General features: G+C 42.0%; 1 protein-coding gene across 1 annotated transcript in view; it reads left to right on the top strand.

Annotated features, from left to right (window-relative positions):
• Positions 1-23,827, top strand: part of LOC120529938 (dynein heavy chain 5, axonemal-like) — a 331,615-nt gene that overhangs the window by 199,494 nt on the left and 108,294 nt on the right. Inside the window, exons 47-51 of the mRNA XM_039754147.1 lie at positions 1,768-2,004; positions 10,391-10,558; positions 13,560-13,766; positions 14,997-15,326; positions 19,891-20,097. Of these exons, the coding sequence (XP_039610081.1) occupies positions 1,768-2,004; positions 10,391-10,558; positions 13,560-13,766; positions 14,997-15,326; positions 19,891-20,097 (1,149 nt within the window). The remainder of the gene's footprint in view (positions 1-1,767; positions 2,005-10,390; positions 10,559-13,559; positions 13,767-14,996; positions 15,327-19,890; positions 20,098-23,827) is intronic.

Below are 23,827 nucleotides of genomic sequence, written 5' to 3'. Positions count from 1 at the left end.
GACCCCCAAAACAGGAATGGTTTAACAGGTGGAGGCCACTGACATTTTTCCCTCCTCATCTTTTCTGACTGTTTCTTCACTAGTTTTGCATTTGGCTACAGTCAGTGTCACTACTGGTAGCATGAGGCGATACCTGGACCCTACAGAGGTTGCACAGGTAGTCCAACTTCTCCAGGATGGCACATCAATACGTGTCATTGCCAGAAGGTTTGCTGTGTCTCCCTGCATAGTCTCAAGGGCATGGAGGAGATTCTAGGAGACAAGCAGTTACTCTAGGAGAGCTGGAGAGGGCCATAGAAGGTCCATAACCCATCAGCAGGACCAGTATCTGCTCCTTTGGGCAAGGAGGAACAGGATGAGCACTGCCAGAGCCCTACAAAATGACCTCCAGCAGGCCACTGGTGTGAATGTCTCTGACCAAACAACCAGAAAGACTTCATGAGGGTGACCCAAGGGCCCCATGTCCTCTAATGGGCCCTGAGCTCACTGCCCAGCAGCATGCAGCTCGATTGGCATTCACCATAGAATACCAGAATTGGCAGATGCACCACTGGTGCCCTGTGCTTTTACAGATGAGAGCAGGTTCACCCTGAGCACGTGACAGAAGTGAAAGGGTCTGGAGAAGCCATGGAGAACATTATGCTGCCTGTAACATCATTCAGCATGAGCAGTTTGGTGGTGGGTTAATGATTGTCTGGGGAGGCATATCCATGGAGGGTCACACAGACCGCTACAGGCTTGACAAAGGCACCTTGGCTGCCATTAGGTATCAGGATGAAATCCTTGGACCCATTGTCAGACCCTATGCTGGTACAGTGGCTCCTGGTGCACGACAATTCCTGGCCTCATGTGGTGAGAGTATGCAGGCAGTTCCTGGAGGATGAAGGAATTGATACCATTGACTGGCCACCACACTTTCCTGACCTAAATCCAATAGAACACCTCTGGGACATTATGTTTTGGTCCATCCAATGCCACCAGGTTGCACCTCAGACTGTCCAGGAGCTCAGTGATGCCCTGGTCCAGATCTGGGAGGAGATCCCCACAACACCATCTGTCATCTCATTAGAAGCATGCACCGATGTTGTCAGGCATGTATACAAGAACACAGGGGCCATACAAAGTGCTGCGACAATTTGAGTTGCTGCAATTAAATTTTGGCAAAATGGACTAGCCTGCCACATCATTTTTCACTCTGATTTTTGGGCGTCTTTGAATTCAGGGCTCTGTAGGTTGATCATTTTCATTTCCATCAAACGATGTGGCATCCTTTCGTTCCTAACACATTACCCAGTCTATATCAGTATAGATATCCAGGAGGATTTCTTTTTCCCATTGAGATCTGATGTGTTTTCAAAGTGTTCCTTTAATTTTTTGAGCAGTTTATATATATATATATATACAGTATATATTCATGGCAATTGTAGTCTGAATCACAATCTGATTGTATGGGTGGTTACCTACCAGGTAATGTTTGTAGTTGGTCTGCAAATCGGCAAACATCTGCCACGGTGCCCTCTTCGGTTGCGAGAAGCAGATCATAGAATGTTGCATAGTTTTACTGCCAAATAATGCAAAGAGTACGCGACACGTGTTTCGCCCTAATTCTGGGCTCATTAGACATACACACTCACTGCACCCCATCTCGTCAGATGGGGGCCATGCTAGCTTGCAATAGATGGGAGTTATTTGGTGATTTTTTTTTTTGAGATATCATAAAAGCCTAAAGGACATATAAAAAGCTTTACATCTTTTTGTGTCTTTCAGGGTTTATTGCCCTCTGCAGAAGAAAAGCAGCCCACGGCACAGCATGTCAGCCGGCTCTTCATTTTTGCAGTAATGTGGTCAGTAGGAGCCCTTTTGGAACTGGAGGACAGGGAAAAAATGGAGGCTTTCCTTAAAAAGCATACGGCCAAGCTGGAGCTCCCTGTGACCACCGGAGATCAAACCATCTTTGAGTTTGTTGTTAGTGAGAATGGCAACTGGGATCATTGGTCTAAGAAGGTATGATCAAGCACTTTCTGTCATGCATTATCCATTATATTTATTGAATAAAGCAAGATACAATTGTGTGTGCATGACAGTTAAAAGCAAGGGAAAGGGATATTCGATATAAGTCAATATACATCAATATTTTTACTTTGGGCTGCTTGAACTCTCAATTTATAATGATTTATTATTGTCTTTTGCTTATGAGCCAGAATTTTGATGGTTTCTCTCATTTGTAAGATATATTTGTTAATTGTGGAACTTTATTGCATTTTTGATCCGTTAAAGCAATGTTCCGATTTTTAGGTGTGTGTAGGCCACAGCCAATAGATAGCAGTTTGGGAACTGGCTGTGTTGGGGCAAACTTCTTTGGTCAGGATAATGAAGATTCTGGCCTAGTTTTGTGGCTTTTTCTGGTGTCCTTTTGTCATGTTTGGAACTCCTGGTGTTGACATTTTAGGAGTGTTCCACCCTTAAAATATAATTTTCATCCGTTACTTATCCTGTGGTTTTTGCAGTGAAGGACAAGAATAACTTAATCCCATATTGTCAAGCTGAGCAGAGGGAGCAAAATTCATGATACAATGGGATTGAATGGGGGCTCACAACTAAACAACAGCATGAAAACCTGAGATTAAAAGGTCTGAAGCCATCGCTACAAACAACACAAAGAAAATAAAACAGACAACTGTGTATTCCATTAAACAAGTCACTTAACCGGTCCAAAAGGCAATTGTAGGATACGTGATTATGTATTTATTCGATAAAACAAAATAAAATTGTGTGCATTTTGTCCCTGTGAGGAGATTTGCCTTTTTACAGAAGAGATGATAGATAGATAGATAGATAGATACAGTGGGATGCAAACGTTTGGGCACCCTTGTTAATAGTCATTATTTTCCTGTATAAATCGTTGGTTGTTGCGATAAAAAATGTCAGTTAAATCTATCATATAGGAGACACACACAGTGATATTTGAGAAGTGAAATGAAGTTTATTGGATTTACAGAAAGTGTGCAATAATTGTTCAAACAACATCAGGCAGGTGCATAAATGTGGGCACCACAAAAAAGAAATGAAATCAATATTTAGTAGATCGGCCTTTTGCAGAAATTCCAGCCTCTAAACGCTTCCTGTAGGTTCCAATGAGAGTCTGGATTGTGATTGAAGGTATTTTGGACCATTCCTCTTTACAAAACATCTCTAGTTCATTCAGGTTTGATGGCTTCCGAGCATGGACAGCTCTCTTTAACTCACACCACAGATTTTCAATTCTATTCAGGTCTGGGGACTGAGATGGCCATTCCAGAACGTTGTACTTGTTCCTCTGCATGAATGCCTTAGTGGATTTTGAGCAGTGTTTGGTCGTTGTCTTGTTGAAAGATCCAGCCCCGGCGCAGCTTCAGCTTTGTCACTGATTCCTGGACATTGGTCTTCAGAATCTGCTGATACTGAGTGGAATCCATGCGTCCCTCAACTTTGACAAGATTCCCAGTCCCTGCACTGGCCACACAGCCCCACAGCATGATGGAACCACCACCATATTTTACTGTAGGTAGCAGGTGTTTTTCTTGGAATGCTGTGTTCTTTTTCCTCCATGCATAACGCCCTTGTTATGCCCAAATAACTCCATTTTAGTTTCATCAGTCCACAGCACCTTATTCCAAAATGAAGCTGGCTTGTCCAAATGTGCTTGAGCAGACCTCAAGCGGCTCTGTTTGTGCTTCCTCTGCATCACTCTCGCATACAGCATCTCCTTGTGTAAAGTGCGCCGAATGGTTGAACGATGCACAGTGACTCCATCTGCTGCAAGATGATGTTGTAGGTCTTTGGTGCTGGTCTGTGGGTTGACTCTGACTGTTCTCACCATTCGTCGCTTCTGTCTATCCGAAATCTTTCTTGGTCTGCCACTTCGAGCCTTAACTTGAACTGAGCCTGTGGTCTTCCATTTCCTCAATATGTTCCTAACTGTGGAAACAGACAGCTTCAATCTCTGGGACAGCTTTCTGTATCCTTCCCCTAAACCATGATGGTGAACAATCTTTGTCTTCAGGTCATGTGAGAGTTGTTTTGTGACCCCCATGTTGCTACTCTTCAGAGAAAATTAAACTTACAATGGACCCCCTTAAATACTCGGATTCACCTGTGTATGTAGGTCAGGGGTCACTGAGCTTACCAAGCCAATTGGAGTTCCAATAATTACTTCGAAAAGTTTGGGAATCAATAAAATGACAACGGTGCCCAAATGTATGCACCTGCCTGATTTTGTTTGAACAATTATTGCACACTTTCTGTAAATCCAATAAACTTCATTTCACTTTTTTCATTTTTCTCCTATATGATATATTTAACTGACATTTTTTATTGTAACAACCAACGATTTATACAGGAAAATAATGACTATTAACAAGGTTGCCCAAACTTTTGCATCCCACTGTAGATAGAAAGAAAAGCACTATATGATAGATAGATAGTACGGAACAGCCCAGACACAGACAGGCAGACACCGATGGTTCAAGCACCAACACACGTTTATTATACATCTCTACTTACAAGTGTATGTACAACCCAGTGCTCCCACACCAATCACCCTCAGTTCTGGCCTTCTCCTCAATGCCTTTCTCTCTCTCTGACCGCCTGCACTCCTTTCCTCCAAGCTTCATCCTCTTCCGGCTGAGCACCTGGAAGCACTCTGGGTGTCCCTGGTAATCCTTCCCCCAGCACCTCCGGGTGTGGCGAAAGTGCTGATGTCCAGGGCTCCTCAGGCATGCGGGTGTCCCCTGTCGGTGACCACGGGCTCCTATAGGGTTGAGGTTCCATGCTCTGTTCCCATGGCCCCCATACCAACCAGGGCGGCTATCCTCTTGTGGTTCGGAGGAGGTGTAATCCCTCTTCTGGTCCTTCCGGGTGCCATGGCTGGGTACCGCCCCCAGCCACTTGCCACAATAGATAGATAGATAGATAGAAAGAAAAATTAAACCAAATCGGTAATGTTTCTTGATGCACTTCTGCTAAATAATTGGTTGGCTGAAAGTGTTAGTGTGTCATAGAGAGTATGTGCAGCATTGTTCATTGTGGCACTCAGTTTTGTTTTAATTCTCTCCTTCTCTATGATCTCCAGAGGTTCCAAAGTCAGTTCCATAACTGAGCCTGCCCTTTTAATTAGCTTGTTGATTCAGTGGACCTCTCTTGAAGCACGTCATTAGCCCAGCACAACACACTGGCCATCACAGAGTTACAGAAGATGTCAAGGATGTCACTTCCCACATTAACAAAACACAGTCTCCTAAAAATGAAGAAGCCCGCTCTGCCCTTTCCTATATATATAGTTCCTCTGTGTTATGAGAAGAGCCCAGCCTATCATTTTTGTGGACCTCGAAGTACTTGTAGGAGTCACCACCTCAACATTCAGTCCTTGAACAGTAACCAGACGTGACCTCCAGACTAATTCATTGATTAACATATTTACATTAGCTGTGGCCTTAAAATTTGAGGCAGAAAACATCCTTTATAATACTAATTTTAGTACCATAGTGCCTATGTTGGGCAGAGGGTGAGCAGGACCTTCCAGGCCACTCCCTAAACTCTCAAGTTCAGATTCATTGAAGTTTCGTCTTCTGTGTTCTCAAAGAGTTTGTAGTAAAGGCCTCACTCAGGAACATGGAGAAATTTATATGATAATTAGGTCATGAATATTCAATATTCAGGCTTTGTGCCCTCCCCCACCATAACCTATCATCTGTTGGGGAGGAGCAAAAGCTTTATAGATTCGTCAAAAATTTCATCTCCGGTTTTCGATGGATTGCAACGTTTTATGGTTCCCTGATACAGAAAACATTGATATCTCGACGATGGGTGTGTGTGTGTCTGTCTGTCTGTCTGTGTGTCGCAGTTTCTTGAGGGCAGTCTGCAGCTAAAACGGCTGGACAGAAAAAACACCAAACTCGAAACCTAAGCCTGTTATGAGATGACGATGAGCTGATTTGTTTCTGACCGAAATCATGCAAGAGAAAGAGGCCCTCTAGGACACGAGTTCCCAAACTTTTTTCGGCCGCAGACCCCTTTGCCAAAAACATTTTAAACCGTTGACCCCCTAGTCATTTACTTTACTTACTCAAATTAATAAATTTGTACAGTACAGTACTCGATATTAAATATTTCACTAGATACAAACTTTTCATTTTAATCACTTGTAATCAATGATTGAAAAAGATAATAGGACTACGGAATATGGCATTATATTGTGTAACATTTAATATCGAAACCTGCACTAAAGAAAATTAAAGCAAAAAAATAGTGTTTTTTACATTTTTGACATTTATGAAATAAATATGTCAATTCTGTCTGTATTTCTTTTTTGGTTCAGTCATATTGTTATCTGCTGTGGTGGATTGGCACCCTGCCCAGGATTGGTTCCTGCCTTGTGCCCTGTGTTGGCTGGGATTGGCTCCAGCAGACCCCCGTGAACCTGTGTTTGGATTCAGTGGGTTGGAAAATGGATGGATGGATGGATGGATATTGTTATCTGAAGAAATAAAAACTTTTATTAACAATCAATTTTGACAGCCCCTGTCATAAAAAAAAAAACAATAAAGTATGTACTTACTTGAAACGGAAGATTTTTGTTCAAACCCGATTAAATAAACGGTGTCCTCTGATTTTTATTTTCATAGTGCTCCTCAATAAATAATTATATTCAAAGTTAAAATCACAAATAAGTACATGTCACATCAAACGAACAAATTTATAGTGTTTTATGAAAGCATGACCATTACAAGACTGATAGATTCTGCTAACATCAAATATTCGTCGTCTCGTCCCACCACACGCAAGTGCGGGCATGCAACGGTTTTTAATGTCTGCACTTGGTTTGATACGTTCGATAAGTCAATGCACGGACATGTTTGTGTTACATGTATTTTCATGCATTCTTACGTGTGACTCTTTTAATGACACATCTTACCTTTTCGTTCACAAGTTTGGTATGTAATGGGTTTTTAGCAAAAAAGTGTTTTTTTGAATTATTTTATTTCTTAATTAGGTACCTATTGAAATCATAGATATTTTGAAGTAACAAACAAGTAGCAGTAGTAAGGGGGTCTATTTTTGCTGTCGTCGACCACCAAATTTTTTTATTAAAATTATCGATATCGACCACTTTGGGAACTCTTGCTCTAGAGCAGGGGTCCTCAATCACAATCCTGGAGGGCCGCAGTGGCTGCAGGTTTTTGTTCTAACCCAGCTGCTTAATTAGAAGGCAATTCTTGCCAATAATTTGATTTAATGTCTTGTTAGTGCTTTAACTCTGCCATGTCAGGTAATTCTCATATCCTAGATATTTTTCCCCTTTCTAAAGATATCATCCAAATGATTTGGAGGATAAAATGGATGAGTAATTCTCAGTCCTTCACTTTTTTCTCTTCACTTTCCTTCCAAGTATTTAATTGAACCCAATAGTGTAAGATAAATACATACCGGTGTAAATAGTAACTAGTTAAATGGAGAAATGCTAGTTTCTTTTGTCATTTGCCTGTTATTGCTAATTAATAGCCATTAAAAACCAAGAATACAGCTGTTTAAGATTAAAATAAGCAATAAGGTTCAAAATTTTAATAAGTGTGACAACTAAAGTGAAACAGAAGTGTTACTTGAGCAACAGGTGCTTCTTATTAAGCAATCGGGTTGGAGCAAAAACCTGCAGCCACTGCAGCCCTCCAGGACCGTGATTGAGGACCCCTGCTCTAGAGGAACCCTCAGATACCTTAATTCTGCAATTAATTATGAATTCTTCTTGTCAATTGCTATCGTAATGACCTATTTTATTATCAGAAAGATCAGCATCAGAGTGGTTAATAATTACTGAAAAGTTAGAGAATAGTTCGGGTAACTTGGTTCCTGGAGTGCAAAGCCTATTGATGCTCATGGCCAAATTATTTTGTTTAAGTCGGCGGTTCTCAACCTGTGGGGCGAAGTAACAAAAATAGGGGACGTGAAGATGTGAAAAAAAGAAAACAAGAATCGAAAATATGAAAAATCCATCTATTGAAACCAAAACAAATTAACTTAAACTACATTCTGATACTAGAAAAATAACTATAGAGTTAGATAAATGTCGATAAAAGCTAAGTAAGTATAATAAAACTTGTAGCGGTGTATTGGCAGCAAAAAATATAGGAATAAATTTTATTAGGGATTCAATAAAACGTTAGGAGGGCGCGATTAAAACTATTATGAAAACTCGGGTCGCAAATACTGAAAGGTTGAGAAACGCTGGTTTAAGTCAATAATTGCTTCTGAGAGGTGTAGCTGAGGAGTGGCTTAAAGTGATTACACACACACATAGTTTTTAGGTGATCTGAGATTTATGAAGGAACTTATCACGGTCAAGTCAAGTCAAGTTGGGGAGCACGCACTGGTACAGTGTGTTGCCGCACCGACTACACGTCAAAACAGCTCGGGATCCTGGTTGGCAACCCCTCAGGCAGACCCACAGTCCAGTCCTACCCTCCAGAAATGACCCTGTATCTGCCGCAGCCAGGCGTTATGTAGGCGACCCCTTGGCCTGGTCCAGCTGGGACCTGGCATAAGTACGGTTTTATAAATTTGATTTGAGCTTACAATGTTTTTGTGTTTCTAGCATTAGTAGAATTTGAATAAGGAGTTTTAAGTAAGATTTTATGCATGTGGCCCCTGATCATTTCCATTCTTTCAGTACAAGGCATAGCACAAGATAAATATCTTTGCATTGTGACTGACTGGGATGCCATTGAGTGCTGTTCACTGTCTTACTCTTATTCCAGTCCCCGAACATGCTCAGACTCTTACCCCTTCACCACCTAGTATGGTTAGGGTTTCCCCTTGGGATTAATAAAGTATCTATCTATCTATCTATCTATCTATCTATCTATCTATCTATCTATCTATCTATCTATCTATCTATCTATCTATCTATCTATCTATCTATCTATCATCATAGAGTATCTATCTATCTATCTATCTATCTATCTATCTATCTATCTATCTATCTATCTATCTATCTATCTATCTATCTATCTATCTATCTATCTATCTATGTGGGGAGCATATTGGCACAATATGGCTGCTGTCAGATCATCCAGGTGGATGCTGAACACTGGTGGTGGCTGCCTTTCTATGTAAAGTGCTTTGAGTTTCTTGACAAGTGCTGTACTAATGTAATGTCATCTTCTTATTATTTTTCTTCTTACAACACATGCTGCTAGGGCAGATGATGACATCTGATGACTTCCTCTTTGAAATAAGCATGTTAGGTAAATATATAGATAGTTTCTTTTTTATGAACTACAACCTGTGCTGTAAATTAGAATGCCACACATTCTTTATGGACACGTTTCTGTTCTCTAAAGCTACACTACAGAGGTGTAACACGAGGTCCATGGTAAAGGGCAGGTTTTTAAAATAAATAATCATGTCCCATCAAGCGAAGGCTCTAATCAGGTGAAGGTGTGCACGAGCGCGCTTCTCTCCAGGGTGAATTACGGTGCTTGGCTGATCACACATACACATGCAAAGGTGAGCCGATCAGTCAGGTGCCTCCTGCACACCTTGGAGGTAGTGGCGTATCGCACCTGCACCCTAACAGGCCATATAAAGTAGAGCCTGCATGGCAGAGAAAGAGACAAAGGACAGACAGATCGAAAAGGAGAGAATGGAAGTTAAAGTGAAAGAAAGAAAGAGAGAGAGAGAAAAAGAAAGAATGAAAGAAAGAAAGTGTAAGGCAGGATCGGGAGAGCCAGTGCAATGAGGAGCAGAGGCAGGTGGGCCCAGGAGAGGAGCGTGTGGCCGACGCTCAAGAAACGGCTGAGGGTTGCTTACAGGGAGTAGGGCACCTCATGGATGCCACAGGACTGGCAATGGGGACCCGAGCCAAATATTTATGGTTGACTGCACCTATTAGCAGGCGTCTCTTCTTGTTCTAAGGTCCAGATAGGTTAAGCAGAGAGACGATGCCAAGTTTTAGAAGGAAGCATCGGGGCTGATATTTTTAAAAAGAACTGTCTCTGGATTTTAACCTCATTTTATTGGATTTATTTGTTCAGACTTTTTAAACTCTGCATATTATCACTGGTTTTATGGATTATTTATTTCTATGGAAGAACCGACACACTACACTTTTTGAACACTGGTTCATTCTTGTTTGATTTTAAATAAAAGCACTTGGCACTTCTGCACCAACCCCTTGCTGCTGAATGTGGGTGTCCTCATTTGCTCATCTCATCTCGGTTCACGACTATCGACGGTTTCAGGTTCTAAAGGCTCCTGAATGCAACAAGGGAGCATGGAGGTGACCTGGACCATCACAAGAGGACATAACCTAATTGTATGTTTTTGATGTGAATCTGTCATTTTTTTTTTCTTTCAGGTTCCAGAATATATTTACCCCAAAGACTCGGTTCCAGATTATTCATCAATCCTTGTGCCGAATGTTGACAACGTGCGTACAGACTTTCTAATGGATACAATCATGAGCCAAAACAAAGCTGTCCTTCTCATTGGGGAACAGGGCACTGCAAAGACGGTTATGATAAAGGTGAGGTGCCATATATATTGGAGCACACTCTCCAGCTCCTGCACAGTCAAAGACAGGTTAATTTCTTCGAGGCCCCTTCAGGTGCTCTTCTGGATCAAGGTGGAGGTTCAATGTCCCTGCCTGTATTCTTTTAGTGGCAGGGTCCCAGCACACACCCTACACCCCGTTACCTGACTTGAGGAGTGTCTCCTGATTCTGCACCGCCCCCTCTGCCATCGGAACAAAGTTGTCGGGGAGAGACTCTTGGCGCTCCTCCTCCCGCTGCTGTTTCTCAGTGAACAGCGGCCCCAGATCCAATCTGCTCCTACTCAAGCTCGCCCCATCGTCGTCCCAGGGATAGATGTGCCCAGGCCACTAATGTGGGTCTGGCACTTTCGCTTCTAGGAAGTAGGCACACAGAACTGGTGAACAACACCCCAGAACCGATCATCTCTGGGTGTGGCACCTACCTCCTTATCGATCCCGTTTCCCGGAGCTTCCATCCTTCTGGTGGACTCTCTTCTGAGCATGCCGACCCGGGCTGCTTTCTCGATAGCGTGCGTGTGTCAGCACGCTGTTCTTACAGCCCGTCTGACCTTTCTTCTCCCCATCGGGCTGGTGCTATGTCCTCACACAGATTTTAATGAAGGTCCCTACCTTACAGTACAGCTAGGAATCCTGCCAACTACGCCAGTGTGACAATAGATGGCGCCATACCAACCCTTAACCTGACACAGACAGATGCAGGAGGCACACTAATAAAACACAAAAGTTTCATTTTTGTTTCTTTGCTTGTGGGCAGTGTCTTCCCTGTTCCCACAAGTACACAACACAGTCCCACAAGCACAAAATAGAAATAATTCCTCTTTTTCTCTCTCTTTTCTCCTCCACTCCTCCTCGGCAGGCTTTATTCACCTTCCACCCAACTCTGGCTCACTGAGTAGTCTCTGCTGATCCCTTATATAAGTCACCCAGAAGTGCTCCAGGTGCTCGTTGCCCCATTTCTGGCTTCACTTCCAGGTGTGATTTAGTCTGAGAATCACAAGAACTAGAATCAAAGACCTTGTTCTCATATGATAATTCAGTTCACAAATCACATGAACGAAAATTGTATGTTTCTCAGATAATGATTTAGTTTGAGAATCACTCTAACCCAGCGTTTCTCAACCTTTAAGTATTTGCGACCCAAGTTTTCATAACAGTTTTAATCGTGCTCCCCCCTACGTTTTTTTTTGTAAGGAGCCCACTAATACCAATTTGTTCTTTTTTAATTAATGATATATCATAAATGCATATTTTATTATAGTTAATTAACTTTTATCGACATTTATCTAACTCTATATTTATTTTTCTAGTATCAGAATGTAGTTTACCTTAATTTGTTTTGGTTTCAATAGATGTATTTTTCATATTTTTGATTCTTGTTTTCTTTTTTTCACATCTTCACGCCCCCCCCTTTTCTTACTTTGCGCCCCCTTGGGGGGGCCCGTTGAGAACCACTGCTCTAACTCCTTCACGTATTCCCTTTATTTCAGCCCCCATAAGCACATGTAAGCTGTAATAAGAGAAAAGAAACAGTATGAAAGATTGTGAATTCCACCCTGTGTAGTGTTGGTTTTGCAAAAAATGATAACTCAAGCCGGCGGTTCTCAACCTGTGGGGTGATATAACAAAAAAGGGGGTGCGAAGATGTGAAAAAAAGAAAGCAAGAGTCGAAAATATGAAAAATACATCTATTGAAACCAAAACAAATTAACTTTAACTACATTCTAATACTAGAAAAATAAATACAGAGTTAGATAAATGTCGATGAAAGTTAAGTAGGTATAATAAAACTTGAGGGTTGTATTGGCAGCAAAAAAATATAGCAACAAATTTTCTTAGGGTTTCAAATAAACATTAGGGGGGCACAACTAAAACTGTTATGAAAACTCGGGTCGCAAATACTTAAAGGTTGAGAAACGCTGACTCAAACGATGAGTAGTCACAAAGCACTGAGTCATAACGAACTGAAACTTAAGAAAAGTGCTCCAGCTTTATAGTTGAGGGAAAGGAAGAGGTGTGTCTTCAGGCGGAAGTGAGGTCAACAGGGTTGTGAAATGCTGCTGGAAGTGGGAGGAGATTTAGGAGGGTCTTCTGGAGGTCAGCAGGAGAGGGAGAAGAGGCATTAGTCCAATGCATTAACCCCACACTGTGTGTTACTCCCACTTAAGCACTTAGACTGCTTCCCATGCACATGTGTGTGACAATGCATAACTCAAGTATGTTGTGCTAGTTCAGAGTTTTGTGCTTTGGTGTCGGAGATGGCTGGGGGGGGGCGACCTGGCCTGGAGGACCGGAGGAGGGCTTACGCCTTCCCCAGACCATGTGGGGCGACTGCCCTGGTACCTTTGGGTGACACGGGTACAGAGCTTTGAATCTCAACCCTGTAGGGGCCCGTGGTCACCGCCAGGGGGTGCCCCAATGCCTTGGGGGTCCTGGACCTCAGCAGTGCTTGGGGGAATAGGAGCAGGGACACCCGGAGTGCTTTTGGGGATGCAGCCAGCACTTCCGCCACACTGGAGCATGTCGGTGGAAGATTGCCGGAACACACCTGGAGCACATCCGGGGGAATATAAAAGGGGCCGCCTCCCTTCATACAATGACTAGAGTCGGGTGGAAGAGGACAAGGTCTTGGAGGAGAGACAAGGAGGCGGCCTGAAGGAAAAGGCATTGTGTTGTGGCCAGGAATTTGGGGACTTGGGGAATGAGGAGCACATTTGTAAATATGGAGCACCTTAACAAACGTGTGTGGGGTGATTTAAACGTGTCTGCCTGTTTGCATCCAGGTCATGTTCCACACTGGGCACCGTTAGGTATCTCGGCTTCTTTTTTTAAGCAGTTCAGATGGATACTTGTTGGTGGTATTAACTGCTACTAAGGATAACTTGCTGTTTTCACTTTTATTGAATTATTTAATTGTCTTTCACAGTTGTGGACAAAACAACTCTTTTTTATTTTATTTTATTATTTATGTCTTTAGGGATATGCAAGTAAATATGATCCTGAAGCCCATTTGACTAAAAGCATGAACTTCTCTTCTGCCACTCTGCCTAATATGTTCCAAAGAACTATTGAGAGTTACATCGACAAGAGAATAGGAACAACTTATGGACCCCCAGCTGGGAAGAAGATGACCGTGTTTATCGATGACATCAACATGCCAGTGATCAATGAATGGGGGGACCAGGTGAGTGTTTTACATATCTAACATCTTATTATTAATGTTTAATGAAACTGCTCTTAAGCAGCAGAATTATGCATTCAAAATTTTAAAAACTTAAGTATTGTTGTTGTTGTTGTCATTGTTGTAATTCCATTCATCCACACACATTTATAACCTTCTTATCCAGGACAAGGTCATCGGGCAGCCAGAGTCTATCCCAACAGTCATCAGGTACAACTCAGGAACAACACCTTAAAAGGCCTCAGCCCATCGCAGGGCAAACACACACACGCAAACACACAGAGGACATGCAAATTTCACAAAACAACTGGCAGTGGAATTCACACTGTGGCTCTGCATCTGTAGATCTGTAGTGACCTTATTATTATTATTATTATTATTATTATGGGAAGTATCCTCCTATCAGCACTCTTATGGTACACTGGTGCATTTGCTAGAGTCAACCAGAGCTCTCACGCATTGAATTCAGCCTGATGTTCAACTGAGGACTCATCAAAGAATGCGGGTCATACCGAGGAGTCTGATCTCCTGGATCTCTTTTCACGCTGACTCTACCGCGTTTGCCTAGCTGCTTCTGGAACCCAGTTTGGATGGTTTCCAGTGCACCTATTATTATTATTATTATTATTATTATTGTTGTTGTATTTGTTGTTGTTGTAGCAATTGTTGTTATTCCATACATCCATCCATATTCCTAACTTCAGGGCAGAGTTGTGCAGCAACCAGACCCTGTCATCCAGTCATCAGGGGCACAAGGCAGAAAGAACACCTGGACAAGGCATCAGCAAACACAAACATACACACTCACAAAATAGGGCCAATTTACCAATGCCAATCCACCTACTCTGCATGTCTGTGAGGATGACTGAGAAAAACTGAAAAACCAACACAGAAACCAGGAGAACATGTGAACTCCGCAAAACAACTGGGAGTAGGATTCAGACTTGAGGCACTGGATCTGTTGGAGCTACAGTGACTTTATTATTATTATTATTATTGAACCATACCATTTTCTAAGCCCACTTATTTCTGAACAGAATTTTGGGGTGCTGCAGCTAGTCCCAGCAAGCATATGACACAATGCAGAAACAGCTGCTGGACAGGCCACCAATCCATTACAGGGTTATTTAATTTTTTTTCTGATAATTAGTCATTGCTATTTTAAAATCGATCTTTGTAGTGCATTTCTACTAAATGAATACATACTGCATTTCTTTCTTTACTTCGTAATAGATAACCAATGAAATTGTCCGCCAGTTAATGGAACAAAAGGGCTTCTACAACCTTGACAAACCAGGAGAATTTACCACCATCGTTGACATCCAGTTTGTTGCTGCAATGATTCACCCCGGTGGAGGCAGAAACGATATCCCACAACGCCTGAAGCGCCAGTTTTCGGTTTTTAACTGCACCTTGCCCTCCAACTCCTCAATCGATAAGATTTTTAGGACTGTGTCAGAGGGCTATTTTTGTGAGGAACGGGGTTTTCCAAAAGAAGTCTGTGACATGGCTTCTGCCCTGGTGCCAACGACTCGCAGACTTTGGCAAGCCACCAAAATTAAAGTAAGTCATATCAGGGAACAAGCATTTGTTACTTGGCGGTGTAGCAGATAATGTTGATGTCTGATTTAGCTGAACTGTGGCTCGGGTATCCTCTGTGTGAAACTACCCTTATCTCTTCATGCTCCTATGAGTTTCTCCTGGAGATCTGCTTAACTTGTTCATCTGGCATTTTAATTTCAGATTATAAATAAATTACATCTATCTATCTATCTATCTATCTATCTATCTATCTATCTATCTATCTATCTATCTATCTATCTATCTATCTATCTATCTTTGAATTGATATGCTTTGTCCACCTTAATTTACTTGGCGATGAGAATGGGATTCGCATTGTGGGCTGATGATGTCACCTTTTCACAGAGCGCCTCTGCACAGCTGACTAATGGAGTTACTTCTTTAGCTTACCACACAAGGGTATTAAATCTGATCTGGATGCTGGGAGTTTGTAGCTGACCACCAGTGCTTTACCACAGTGCAAATCTTTCAACTGAGATGCTTTGTGGTTCTGAGTCTACGGTGGTTCATTTGGTGACGAGGATGGGATTTGCACTGTGGATAGGTGGAGTGTAGCGGCGCTGCAGCAAAGAAAAGATGTGGCTGGCACAGAGAAAGATCAGCTGACATCACCGGGAAGTGAACCACTCGCCGTGTTTAGATGTGGTCTCTGCAAGGCTAGCTAATGGAGTTACTCTTTAAGCCGATGCTACAAGGATTTTGCTTCCAATCCACATGTCGAGGGTTTGCAGCTGTCCACCAGCAGTTCACCACAATATAGATCTTTAAATTAAGATGCTTTATGGTTGACAGTCCACTTCAACTCACATGGTGACAAGGAACTTGCAGTGTTCAGAGACCCTCCCCGTGCAGCTGGCTAATGGAGTTACTACTTTAGCTCACCATACAAGGGTATTAAATCTGATCTGGATGCTGGGAGTTTGTAGCTGACCACCAGTGCTTTACCACAGTGCAAATCTTTCAACTGAGATGCTTTGTGGTTCTGAGTCTACGGTGGTTCATTTGGTGACGAGGATGGGATTTGCGCTGTGGATAGGTGGAGTGTAGCGGCGTTGCAGCAAAGAAAAGATGTGGCTGGCACAGAGAAAGATCATCTGACGTCACTGAGAAGTGAACCACTTGCAGTGCTTACACATGGTCTCTGCACGGCTTGTTAATTGAGTTACTCTTTTAGTCCATGCTACAAGGGGTTTGCAGCTGACCACCAGCAATTCACCACATTATAGATCTTTGAATTGAGATGCTTTATGGTTGACAATCCACCCTAATTCACTTAGAGATAAGAACGGGATTTGCACTGTGGACAGGGGAGTGTAGTGGCAGTGCTGGTTTGAAAAGGTGCAGCTGACACCGAGAGATCAGCCGACGCCACCATGAAGTGCACCACTCACAGGGTTCAGAGGCCGTCTCTGCATAGCCGACTAATGGAGCGACTTCTTTAGCTCATGCTGCAGGGATTACGCTTTTGAGACAGATACAGCTTCACTCTGACTGCCAAGTCGGAGGCTTTGTTCCTTTTTAAAATGGCAGTAAGAAGGCTTTGTTTCTTTTTAAATTTTCTTTCTTTTTAGCCATACATACTGTGTGTGTGTGTATATAATTTTTTTTGATTATCTGTTTATATATTAAGTTATTTCAGGAGCTTCTGTAAAAAGCCATATTTCTTCCTGGGGGTCAAATAAAGTTCTGTCTATTTATATGTATAGTGCTTTTCATATCTATCTATCTATCTATCTATCTATCTATCTATCTATCTATCTATCTATCTATCTATCTATCTATCTATCTATCTATCTATCTATCTATCATCACAAGAATGGACAGGAGATATAAAAAGGTTTGGGGTCCACCCGTGTATTATGCCCTGGCTGCAAAGCGGTTAAATATTTTTGAGTTAAGTCTGTGTTAAAGTCCAAAACAAAACTGAAGACATGTGGCAGCATTAAAAGTCTGGCCTGGAAGTGATGTCATTGGGACAGGAAGTGACATCATCACGGGCGCCAGAAGTGAAGTCGGCATGGGCGCCGGAGCCAGAGTTGATGTTATCACGGACCCAACCCCGATCACACAAATACACACACACCGGAAATTACGTCATCACGGGTTCAAAGATCTACTAGTGGGGCTAAAGCAAATCACATATGGCATTAAGTTTATTTGTCCCCAAGGTGAAATTTGGCTTTCTAACGAAGCTCTTTAAATATATAATAACATAAATGGGAAGGTAGGTAAATAAATATATACATAATTATACACACACACACTTTGGTCTGAACACACACTAGAGTGACTATAAAGCAAGAAAAATTCAAAAGAAAGAAAAGTTCTGACTTGGCAGTCCTAGTCCCAGTGAGGCGCTATACAGGTGTATTACTATTGGTATAAAGGAGCAAACCCCGTCGCATTTCTTGACACACTTCTGCTAAATAATTCATTGGCTGAAAGTCCTCAGTGTTGGTGACTCCCAGAGAGAGGATGTGTAGCGTTGTTCATAATGGCACTCAGCTTTGTCTTAATTCTCTCCTTTGCAACAACCTCCAGGGGGTCCAGAGTATGTCCAATAAATGAGCCTACCCTTTTAGTTAGCTTGTTCATTCAAAGGCCTCCCTTGAAGTGAAGTGAAGTGAAACCCAGCACACCACAGCATATAAAATCACACTGGTCATCAAAGAGTTATACAAGGTGTAAAGGATGTCACTTCCCACATTAAAGGGACGCAGTCTTCTGCGTTCTGTGGACCCACAAATAACTGTAGGAGTGGACCACCTCTACATTAACTCCCTGAATACTGCACGGATGTAGAGGATATTAAGTTGCATACAATTCTCAAAGTTCTCCCCTTGACTCCTCTCCTCTGTCTCATCCTTCTTTATCAACACACCCCATCAATACAGAATCATCTGAGAATTTCTAAGACTGACATGACCTGCTGTTATATTTATAGACTGAGGTATACAGAGTGAAGAGAAAAGGAGACGGGCCTGTTCCGTGAGTTGCTTTAGTGTTTCTCAACTCCGTATCAGAAACACAGTCCTTGACTCTCACAAACTGTACATGTATACTTATAATATGACAGTATATTATTTAATCAGTAACACGATACATGATAGGACATTTTAAAAAACAATTTTTTGGGATCAGCAGGTTAAAATCCATAAGGTAACCCAAAATTGTTCAGGAAGCAAAATCTTTGTTGTCCATGTTTCAGTTGTTTCAATAAGTAGATTGAGTGAAAATGATAACTAACAGTCATGAGTGACCTAAAGGTTTTTTATCTTTTAAGTGACAGTGATGAGGTAGCTCATAATCTTCTTATTCTTCTTCTTTCGGCTGCTCCCATTAGGGGTTGCCACAGCAGATCATCTTCTTCTATATCTTTCTGTCCTCTGCATCTTTCTCTGTTACACCCATCACCTGCATGTCCTCTCTCAGCACATCCATAAACCTTCTCTTAGACCTTACTCTTCTCCTCTTCTCTAGCAGCTCTATCCTTAGCACCCTTCACCCAGTATATCCAGCATGTCTCCTGTGCACATGTCCAAACCAACGTAATCTCATCTCTCTGACTTTGTCTCCCAACCGTCCCACCTGAGCTGACCCTCTAATGTCCTCATTTCTAATCCTGTCCATCCTCGTCACACCCAATGCAAATCTTAGCATCTTTAATTCTGCCACCTCCAGCTCTGTCTCCTGGTTTCTGGTTAATGCCACCATCTCCAACCCATATAACAAAACTGGTCTCACTACCATCCTGTAGACCTTCCCTTTCACTCTTGCTGATACCCGTCTGTCCTAAATCACTCCTGACACTCTTCTTCACCCACTCCACCCTGCCTGCACTCTCTTCTTCACTTCTCTTCTACAATCCCCATTCCTCTGTACTTCTGATCCCAAGTATTTAAACTCATTTACCTTCGCCAACTCTGCTCCTTGCATTCTCACCATTCCACTGACCTTCCTCTCATTTACACACATGTATTCTGGCATGTTCCTACTGACCTTCATTCCTCTCCAGGGTCTCCTCCACCTCCTCCCTACTCATACTACAGATCACAATGTCATCAGCAAACATCACAGTCCACGTGGACTCCTGTCTAATCCCGTCTGTCAACATGTCCATCACCATTGCAAATAAGAAAGGGCTCAGAGCTGATCCCTGATGTAATCCTACCTCCAACTTGAATTTATCCATCACTCCTACCGCAGACCTCACCACGGTCACACTTCCCTCGTACATATCCTGCATAACTCTTACATATTTCTCTGCCACTCCCGACTTACTCATACAATACCACAGCTCCTCTTGAGGCACCCTGTCATATGTCAGCATTTTATAAGCCATTTGAACAAGGACATGCAGTGGGGCTGGTGGATGGAAGCACATCACTAAACCTTCAGCTCTGTGCTTTGGTGCTGATTTTGTTCTCAGTTTAATCCAAAACAAATTATGTCGGATGATTGAATTTGCTCTTTATTAGGATTGACTCATGTTTGTCTGTTTCATGATTTAGTGTATGTGTAACTAACAGATTGCTGTTCCTGCCAGATGCTGCCTACTCCAGCGAAATTCCACTACATCTTTAATTTGAGAGATCTGAGTCGAATTTGGCAAGGAATCCTTAAAGTCATTGCTGAAGTCTGCCAGACGACGGACGTGTTGATAGCACTTTTCCTGCACGAGTGTGGCCGAGTTATCTCTGACAGGTTCACCAATGAAAAGGACAAGGAGTGGTTTGACAAGACCATTCTGAAGGTAACAAAATATCAATGATCTACAGATAGTTTTCCAGCTTTGTGACATACAGGGTCAGTCTATCGTGTTTTCAGATGACCTTTGACATGCATGTGACATTAAAGGCACCAAACCAACCTCTTAGGTTCTTTTCTTTAACATGTTTCCACTGTTCCACTGTCGACATGGAGGCATGCATTGAAGGCCAGAGGTCCACATGATCATCATTGTCTCATTCTTCCACGTGGAGCTTGAAAACCATGAGGACTGATAGAGATCATGGATGTTAAGTAGAATGCCCAATGGGGGCTGGGTGGTCTCGTGGCCTGGAACCCCTGCAGATTTTTTTTTTCTCCAGTCGTCTTTTTTTTTTTTCTGTCCTCTGTCCTTCTGTCTGTATGAAAACATACTATATAAGTAAATATTGTTGTTGATGCGTTACACCACTTCAGCCCAGTGCATAGTGGTATTTTGCATGACTTAAGTGGATAAGATCAGCAAGCTTTTTTGGGACAAATTGCCTTTTCTTATATACAGTCATATGAAAAAGTTAGGGATCCCCTCTCAGCCTGCATAATAATTGACTCTCCTTTCAACAAAAAAGATAACAGTGGCATGTCTTTCATTTCCTAGGAACATCTGAGCACTGGGGTGTTTTCCAAACAAAGATTTTTAGTGCCGCAGTATTTAGTTGTATGAAAATAAATCAAATGTGAAAAACTGGCTGTGCACAAATGTGGGTCCACACCAAATTGGTTGGATGAGCTCGTTAAGCCTTGAGCTTCATAGACCGGTGTGTCCAGTCATGAGTGGTCAAAGGTATTTCAGGTGGTCAATTGCAAGTTGTGCTTCCTTCCCTTTGACTCTCCTCTGAAGAGTGACAGACAGCATGAGATCCTCAAAGCAACTCTCAAAAGATGTGATAACAAAGATTGTTGAGTTTCATGGTTTAGGGGAAGGCTACAAAAAGCCATCTCAGAGGTTTAAACTGTCAGCTTCAAGTGTAAGGAATGGAATCGGGAAATGGAAGGCCACAGGCACAGTTGCAGGTCTGGCAGGCCAAGAAAAATACAGAAGCGGCATATGCAGAGTAATGCTGCTCTTTCTTCGGTTTCATTTGGTTTTTTTTTGTGGTGGCGGCCTGCGCCACCACCACCTACTCAAAGCATCATGACACTCCAACATTGATGGACTAAATGCTAGAAGTCTACGTGACCATCATCATTAAGTCCTTCCATGAGAAACCTAAATAAAAGAGGACTGTTTCATTTATGTTAGGTCGAATGCCCAGAGGGGACTGGGTGGTCTCTTGGTCTGGAATCCCTGCAGATTTTATTTTTTTTCTCCAGCCGTCTGGAGTTTTTTTTTTTGTCCACCCTGGCCATCGGACCTTACTTACTCTTATTCTATGTTAATTAATGTTGACTTATTTTATTTTCTAACTGTGTTTTTTATTCTTCATTATGTAAAGCACTTTGAGCTACATTTTTTTGTATGAAAATGCGCTATATAAATAAATGTTGTTGTTGCTGCTGTTGCTCTTCACAACACATGTTTGTGGAAGTGTATCATGGCACGAAGAAAGGAGATTTCTGAGGACCTCACAAAAAGAGTTGTTGATGCTCATCAGGCTGGAAAAGGTTGCAAGACCATCTCTAAAGAGTTTGGACTCCACCAATCCACAGTCAGACAGATTGGGTACAAATGGAGGAAATTCAAGACCATTGTTACCCTCCCCTGGAGTGGTCGACCAACAAAGATCACTCCAAGAGCAAGGCACACGTGTAATAGTCGGCGAGGTCACAAAGGACCCCAACTGAAGGCCTCTCTCACATTGGCTAATGTTCATGTTCATGAGTCCACCATCAGGAGAACACTGAACAACAATGGTGTGCATGGCAGGGTTACAAGGAGAAAGCCACTGCTCTCCAAAAAAAACATTGCTGCTCGTCTGCAGTTTGCTAAAGATCACGTGGACAAACCAGAAGGCTACTGGAAGAATGTTTTGTGGACGGATGAGACCAAAATAGAACTTTTTGGTTTAAATGAAAAGCGTTATGTTTGGAGAAAGGAAAACACTGCATTCCAGCATAAGCACCTTATCTCATCTGTGACACATGGTGGTGGTAGCATCATGGCTTGGGCCTGTTTTGCTGCATCTGGGCCAGGACGGCTTGCCTTCATTGATGGAACAATGAATTCTGAATGATATCAGAGAATTCTAAAGGAAAATGTCAGGACATCTGTCCATGAACTGAATCTCAAGAGAAGGTGGGTCATGCAGCAAGACAACGACCCTAAGCACACAAGTCGTTCTACCAAAGAATGGTTAAAGAAGAAGAAAGTGAATGTTCTGGAATGGCCAAGTCAAAGTCATGACCTTAATCCAATCGAAATGTTGTGTAAGGACCTGAAGCGAAGTTCATGTGAGGAAACCCACCAACATCCCAGAGTTGAAGCTGTTCTGTACAGAGGAATGGGCGAAAATTCCTCCAAGCCGGTGTGCAGGAATGATCAGAAGTTACCGGAAACGTTTAGTTGCAGTTATTGGGGGGTCACACCAGATACTGAAAGCAAAGGTTCACATACTTTTGTCACTCACAAATATGTAATATTCGATCATTTTCCTTAATAAATAAATGACCAAGTATAATATTTTTGTCTCATTTGTTTAACTGGTTTCTCTTTATCTACTTTTAGGACTTGAGTGAAAATCTGATGATGGTTTAGGTCATATTTATGCAGAAATATAGAACCCTAAAGGGTTCACAAACTTTCAAGCACAACTGTGTATGTTGTGTACCAAATTTCAGGTCAATTGGTCAAACGGTTTGCGAGCTGCAGGCGATTTAAAATCCTGGACAGAGAAATGGACAGCCACGGTAGCGTTTTATATAAGAAGATTATCTAGAATTAACTTACTTTTCCACAAGGAAGCATAGCATTAATGGCTCAGGTGATATGAGAAAATGCCAAACTGATATTACAACGTGCAGAAAGTAAATAAAGGATCGGAAAAGTAACGAAGCACAAACTATCAAAGTATGTAAGAAAAAGTTCCACAAGTGCTTTCTAATATTCTGCCATTAGAAGTCGCCATTTAACCAGTCAAAGGACTTTCTGACATTAAATATTTGGCCGTATAAGTGATTCCTCCGGCCATTATTCTGTGTCAATTTCATAATTACTAAGTATGAGGCTATAACATTATCATCAAACTATTTGATCAAAGTCATTTTCCCTGTGTTTTATGTGTCTTTATTGATCCTTCTTATCAAATAAACATTAGCAGTGTTTGTTCATTAAAAATGTTCCTGGTCCTCTGTTTCACCTTAAGTATATCGTTGGTGGAGACCCAGACTGCACAAGTATTTACTTCTAAAACTTCAAAAGTTACTAGTTTGTGTTGCCAATGATGTGTAGAACAATGACCAGAGATAGAGTCCTCAAGCTCTCATCCACAAAGTTGCCTCAATTTACATTCACAGACTCTGATCAGCCACAACATTCAATCCACTGAGAGGTAATGCGAATAACATGGATTATCTCATTCCAATGGTGCCCATTTAAGGGCTGGGATATATTAGGCAGCAAGGGAACACACAGTTCTTGAAAATGATATGTTGGAAATAGGAAAAATGGGAACATGTAAGGATCTGAGTAAATGGCAACGGCAGGTCTTCTGGGACATTCCCAGTATCCAGTAGTTAGTACCATCTAAAATTGGTCCAAGGAAGAACAAGCAGTGAAC

The sequence above is a fragment of the Polypterus senegalus genome, chromosome 5, assembly GCF_016835505.1.
Source record: "Polypterus senegalus isolate Bchr_013 chromosome 5, ASM1683550v1, whole genome shotgun sequence".
Classification (NCBI taxonomy): domain Eukaryota; kingdom Metazoa; phylum Chordata; class Cladistia; order Polypteriformes; family Polypteridae; genus Polypterus; species Polypterus senegalus.
The sequence above is the reverse complement of the archived record's forward strand: the minus strand, read 5'-3'. Positions and strand labels throughout refer to the sequence as shown.